General features: G+C 41.9%; 1 protein-coding gene across 1 annotated transcript; it reads left to right on the top strand.

Moving 5' to 3' along the window:
* The first annotated feature begins 234 nt into the window (after positions 1-234).
* LOC110029973 (probable auxin efflux carrier component 1b) lies at positions 235-3,518 on the top strand. The gene is given in 7 exon segments (XM_020732487.1): positions 235-1,615; positions 1,618-1,909; positions 2,081-2,378; positions 2,459-2,544; positions 2,637-2,794; positions 2,915-2,991; positions 3,087-3,518. Coding segments are annotated over 7 exon segments (1,791 nt in total). The 5' UTR covers positions 235-802; the 3' UTR covers positions 3,154-3,518.
* The last annotated feature ends 3,418 nt before the right edge of the window (positions 3,519-6,936 follow it).

The raw sequence follows: 6,936 nt of genomic DNA, 5'->3' as shown, positions 1-6,936 counted from the left end.
AGCCCAAGACCTTTGTTTAGTATAAAAACTCAAATGCGGTTTCAGATAAGCTGACGAAACGTGCGAACCAAATAGTACGGCACCGCCCGCACTTATAAGTTGCCTCAAACGAGCCCTAAAATAATTAGGATTAAACTTTTGATTAAATAGTCTCATTACAATTTTTTACAATAAAGTTTCTCGCAAACCTCAAAAAATCCATCCTGCTGGCTAAAATCTCCCCCCATTCAATTCCAACTGAGACAAAAGCCTCAGAGCCTGAGCTCACCCCAACTCCCGACGTCTCTTAAAAACCGATCTTTTCTTTCTTGTCTGCCATTAAAAACTCCAACATTGAGATATGTGAAATAAATTCGTCGTTCCCCTCCCTTGCCCTCCCCTTGCCCCTGTTTCTACTGACTCAGCTCTTCTTCTTTCTCAACAACTCACAGTTCTTGTAGGCCTTCCCCATCGAACAGAGTCTCATTCAGCTAACACTGAAATGGGCTGATCTCCTCTGCTACAAAGTCGATTTCTTGTGACTACTTTTACCATAACCACCAGGCGTTCATCCTCCTGCCTTGCTGTCCGCCACCTGTGTTTGTCCATCTCTGTTCCAGCTCTTGGATTCTGAAAGAAAAACCAGCTGTCTCAGCTCCCCTGCTTCCTTTCGTACCTCAAAGACGCCAACTTTTTTTCAGTTACAATCGTACTCCGCTTGTTCTCCCTCACACTGCTACCCTTCTCTATTTCACAGAAAAGGCTTAAAGCCCGGCTCTTCGCCTCCCCTTCCTCACTTTAAAAACTTCATCTTTCTCCCAAAATGATCACAGCGGCTGATTTCTATCATGTCCTCACCGCTGTGGTTCCTCTCTATGTCGCCATGATCCTCGCTTACGGCTCTGTCAAGTGGTGGAAGATCTTCTCTCCTGACCAGTGCTCCGGCATCAATCGCTTCGTCGCTCTCTTCGCCGTTCCTCTACTCTCCTTCCACTTCATATCCACCAACAACCCTTACGCAATGAACTACCGCTTTATCGCCGCCGACACTCTGCAGAAACTCATCGTCCTCAGTGCTCTCACTTTCTGGGCTAATCTGAGCCGCCGCGGCTGCCTTGAGTGGGCTATCACTCTCTTCTCCCTCTCCACTCTCCCAAACACCCTCGTGATGGGCATTCCTCTTCTCAAAGGAATGTACGGACCGGACTCTGGAAGCCTAATGGTTCAGATTGTCGTTCTCCAGTGCATCATTTGGTATACTCTCATGCTCTTCCTATTTGAGTACAGGGGAGCTCGGCTTCTCATCGCAGAGCAGTTTCCAGACACAGCCGGATCCATTATCTCCTTCCGAGTTGACTCAGACATTATATCGTTAGACGGTAAGGAGCCGCTTCAAACCGAGGCCGAGGTTGGAGAAGACGGTAAGCTCCGTGTAACAGTTCGCAAGTCCACAAGCTCTCGCTCTGAGATCTTCTCCAGGCGCTCACATGGTATGAACTCTGTTACCCCCCGGCCATCTAACCTCACAAACGCTGAGATTTACTCTCTGCAATCTTCTCGGAATCCAACGCCGAGGGGCTCCAGTTTCAATCACACAGATTTCTACTCCATGGTAAAGAGAAGATCTGTACAGGTGGCAGCGCGCGGCATTCAAATTTTGGAAACTTGGGTTTTGATGAAGAAGCTCCGGCGACGAGAGTGAATGGTGTTCCGGCGGTGTATCCTCCTCCGCCGGCTAGTGGCTTATTCTCGCCGGTAGGGGCTAGGAAGAAGGGGAACTCATGCGAAGGAGGAAAAGATTTGCATATGTTTGTTTGGAGCTCAAGTGCGTCTCCTGTCTCGGAGGGCGGCATCCATGTCTTTCGCGGCGGAGATTTTGCAGGGGAGCACGCAAGAGTGGCTCAAATGGGCGACCACCGTCACCAGAAAGGTTTACTCTTTAACAAGATTTCATCTGTGTTTTCATGTCTGTTTGTGGATCCAAATGCTGTCTCTTCGCACTACATTGCTCTTTTGATCTTGTCTCTTTGCATGGTTTTACAGAAAAACTATTTCAAAGTTGATTTTTTTGGTTGATGCATTTGTATTTGGTTGATAGCAGATGGAAGCGATGCTTATAATGAGTATAGCAGAGAAGATTTCAGTTTCAGAAACCAACCGACTGCCCATGGTGCTGATGCTTTAGAGCGAGACATGCCGAGCTTGTCGAAATTGGGATCAAACTCGACCACAGAGCTGCACCCGAGGACAGGTGGCGGCGGGGAGTTGAAACCGGCTGCAATGCCGCCAACCAGTGTAATGACCAGGTTAATTCTGATAATGGTCTGGAGGAAGCTCATCAGGAATCCCAATACCTACTCCAGTCTTATTGGTCTCACTTGGTCCTTGGTTTCTTTCAGGTTGTAATCCATTCATGATAACCAAATAATTGTGCTATATAGATTGTTTTAACATTTGTGTATTGCTGTTATTCTGATAGGTGGGAGATTGAGATGCCTGCCATCATTGCTCGATCGATATCGATACTCTCTGATGCAGGACTTGGGATGGCAATGTTTAGCCTTGGTAGATCTCTTCACAAGTTTGAATTTTGACATCGAAACCTTAATTTACTGAAGTGCTTGTTTGTATTAGAGTATTTTCTGTGGTTTTTGCAGGATTGTTCATGGCTTTGCAGCCAAGGATTATTGCTTGTGGGAATGGAGTTGCTTCATTTGCTATGGCTGTTCGATTTGTGACTGGCCCAGCGGTGATGGCGGCGGCATCCATTGCTGTTGGGCTTAGAGGTGTTCTCCTGCATATTGCTATTGTGCAGGTATTGATTCTTAATAATGCTTGAATCTCTGACTTTAGTTTCTGGTAATTTTGCTTGGAATAGAGTGGTTAGATTAATAGATTTATGATTTAAATGTTTAATTTTTTTTTTCTTTTGCAGGCTGCTCTACCACAAGGGATTGTTCCTTTTGTCTTTGCAAAGGAGTACAATGTGCATCCTGACATCCTGAGCACAGGGTTTAACTTCGAATCTTCTTCATGCTGCATTTTAGGCTTTGTGAAATGTGAAATATATTTTTAACCTTTTTTTTTATTGCGCATGTTTCTTGCAGGGTTATATTTGGCATGCTTATTGCTCTCCCTATCACACTAGTCTACTATATATTACTGGGCCTTTGAAGCAGAAGAAACTTGCTGTATTGAAGCAGATGAAACGCCAATCGTTAAAAGTTCATCCCCTTTTTTTTGTGTTTTTTATTGTATTTTTTAAAGTATCCTACGTAGAAGTTTTTTTTTGACTAATCTGACTGAAGTAGTCTAAGCTGTAACCCTGTTTCTGATAACTTTCAGTATAGCTGTGGAAATGGCTAGTTGGAAGTTCCTGTTGATGTCAATTGAAACTGAGGCCTCAAATAGTTTGCGTTCAGAGTTTCCTTCTCTTGTATCACTGAAGCATTTCATGAAGTAATTACCAATTCTGCTATTTGAAGCATGATCATGTTTCTGTTTTGAATTTTGTATGTAATTGAGTGAGAAAATAAGAAAGAGTATAAATCTAAGATTTTGAAAGGTGCGATGAGCATAGAGTTGAGGTTATGAGCATCCAAATGATCATGATGCTTATTTAGAGCTAGATATTTCATTTTCTGACATTAACAAGGCAAAGCCTTGCAAGTTATTTCTCTTTTAAACGGATAGAAAATGATAATGAGTGCAGATAGGTGTGGATTGATGTTATTATTGTGGTATTGTGGCATTCATCACAATGTAACCACAATTATATCAATTAGCATATATGGATATCATTGGTAATATTTTTGTCCTTTTAAAGAGGGGCATCTCTTGGGTGATTCTTGCACCTTATGCAAGGGGGTAATGACTTGTTTTGTGCAGATAAATAGTATGCAGGTCACTAAATGTACTAGTGCTCAAAAGTAGATATGGAATTTGTAGGTTCTTGTAAAAATTAGGCAAAGTATGGCAAATCAGTCAAAAATTTGACGGGAAGGTTTTAGAGGAAATGGTTGGAATCCATGGGCATTGAACCAGGGGTTGTCTGAGCTGCTCTAACTTCAGACCTAAAAGAACATTAATTCAAACACACTTTTGGCATATAGTGGTAGAGCTGCTCGATCGAGCCAATAGTCACAAAAATGAATGCTTAAGAAAATAATATGGTTGAACCATTTTCTTCCAATAACCTATGAAATGTTACCTGTAATGATTCAATTTGGAGAGTAGATATTTCAGTTTGACTTATGTTAAGAAAGACAGAGGTAGACTTAGAAAGACTTCGGCTTATTGTATAAAAAAATGATATTAATAATTAAATGAAAATATGACATTAAATAGGACACAATAGGAGAAAAAGGATTCATGTATCTATGAAATGTGCCCGTACATATGACCTATAGAAAGACTTTTGTTTATGTTAAGCCTACCCAAGGGTGTAAAGAAAAGATAAAAAGACTAATGGGATTATCCAAGCTGACATGAAAGGGCGCAATAGTTTGAGAGACAATGAGAGCCACTGGTATGCAAATCCATTTAAATGAAGCTACATTGATCTTCACTCATTGATACCTCAAAGAGAGATCCCCTTTATTTATCACTATTGGGTTGTTACTCACTAATATTTTATCGCCGAGCTAATAGAGTGCATACAAATTAAGTATATCTTCAAATTCCCCACACCCGTGAGGGTGAGAGCTTGCACATTTAAGTATTACATATTTCATATAGATCATAAAAATAAAATAGAAGATTATCTATATTTTGGGATTTTGATAGAGCAGTTGATACAAGTAAAAAAATTAACTTAGTTTTGTTTTTGCCAATCTAATGAGGAGATAATGGAAGGTTGCCATGAAGGATATATAAAATGAATTTCTCATAGCTCAAACAAACTACTTAACCAGCATTGTACAAGCCGCCGAAATGGGACAACCACAAACAAGTCTAATATGTTGAGTTAAACTCAGCGAACATGCCAAAGCCTCTCATATTGAAGTAGCACTAGTCACTTTTATTGAGAAAAATTAGACAACAAACAAAAATTCAATCAGTGACACTAAAGTCACCACGACTATAATTATCAACTACTAGATAGAGTGTTTTAATTGACATGGGGAATTCAGTCAATGTCATTTTTAAGGTTGCATTTCAAAAAAATCAACTTAGGCATTGCTTATTTAAGCCAAATTGTTGATCGTTTGTTGGCATCACTTTTTAATGCCGCATGTGTGGGATGTCCTCTTGAATGTTACGAGATTGTATTTCACTCCCTCACAATCTCTTGTAATCTAAGCCATTCATCAAGACCGCCTGTTACATGTCTCCAACACGAAACTAAGATTGATACTGATCCAATGCTACCTGGGAAGGCTCACTGTTGTGTGAAGATAATTCTAACACGGGACATATTTAATGTCCACTTTAGTGTTTAAAGGCCATGCTCCATCCGCTTGGAGCCTTCCGTGGTCAAGGGCAATCACAGAACCCTCCTCCCACACGCATTTCAGAAAAACCATGGTTTAGACCAGTCCACCCTCACGGGGATCGAGTACGCCCGTCGGCACCAAAATCCCCAGTTTTAAACTTCCAAAATGTTCATTTTTGAGTTAAGGTATCTTAAGGATATGTGGTTTCTAGTAGCTTTCAGATCAGTGAAAACCCTTCAAAGAGCGTTCAGGCAAAAAATTGGGGTTTGGACCGTCCCGGCTGTACTCAACCCCGGCGGCAATTTTTGTTAAATAAGGAACACCGTAGTGTCCACCACGATGTGGGAGAGCCTATTTTTATTCTTGGATGTCCCCCAGTGGTTCTAAGATCCACAAGTATCCTCCACATAGAGCATCAACGAGGGCTGGAAAAAGAAAAGATTTTTTCTTAAGTAGACACCACCCCATGGGCACCTTACAATAGACTTCCTTTGATGCATAGGCCCCAACACTTATGTTGAGTTCTATTCTGTGTTCTTACAGAAGAAGTAGCACATATGCATGGCATATTTGGCGCATAGGCGCCAACACCCTCTGTTCCGCTCCTAAATAGAGGAGAGGGCATAAGCGCACCCATTGGTGCATAGACACACCCAATATTCATCCAAGATAGAGAATTTGGCACATATGCGCCCATTCTTTGGCGCAAATGTGCCTATTCTCGGGTGCATATGCGCCCAACTCAGTTTGTCACTGAAACTCTGCGGTAAGTCAGAAATGGAGGAGACCAGCGTGCCTTACCTGCAGAGTAATTAACTCTTTTAACCTTTTTTTTTCACTTTTGCCTGCGATAAGTCAGAATTGGTTTCTCGTAGCTTTCAGATAAGTTAAACCCCTTCAACGAGCGTTCGGGCATAAAATTGGGTTTTGGACAATCCCGGTTGCCCTCGACCCCAAGCTGCAATTTTTGTTAAATAAGGAGCACCGCAGTGTCCACCACGATGTGGTAGAACTTATTTCTATTCATGGATGTCCCCCAATGGTTCTAAGGTCCACAAGAATCCTCCACATAGAGCATCAACGAGGGCTGGAAAAAGAAAAGATTTTTTTTTAAGTAGACACCACCCCATGGGCACCTTACAATATACTTCCTTTGATGCATAGGACCCAACACTTATGTTGAGTTCTATTATGTGTTCTTACAGAAGAAGTAGCACATATGCACGACCTATTTGGCGCATAGACGCCAACACCCTTTGTTTCGCTCCTAAAAATAGGAGGGGGCATAAGCACACCCATTGGTGCATAGACACGCCCAATATTCGTCCAAGATAGAGAATTTGGCACAAAAGCGCTCATTCTTTGGTGCAAATGTGCCTATTCTCGAGTGCATATGCGCCCAACTCAGTTTGTCACTAAAACTTTGCGGTAAGTCAGAAGTGGAGGAGACCAGCGTGCCTTCCCTGCAGGGTAATTAACTCTTTTAACCTGTTTTTTTTTATTTGTGGTACAGACTAAAGGT

Source organism: Phalaenopsis equestris, unplaced genomic scaffold (assembly GCF_001263595.1).
Source record: "Phalaenopsis equestris unplaced genomic scaffold, ASM126359v1 Scaffold000618, whole genome shotgun sequence".
NCBI classification, from domain to species: Eukaryota; Viridiplantae; Streptophyta; class Magnoliopsida; order Asparagales; family Orchidaceae; genus Phalaenopsis; species Phalaenopsis equestris.
Note: the sequence above shows the minus strand (reverse complement) of the source record. Positions and strands in the feature narration are given on the sequence as shown.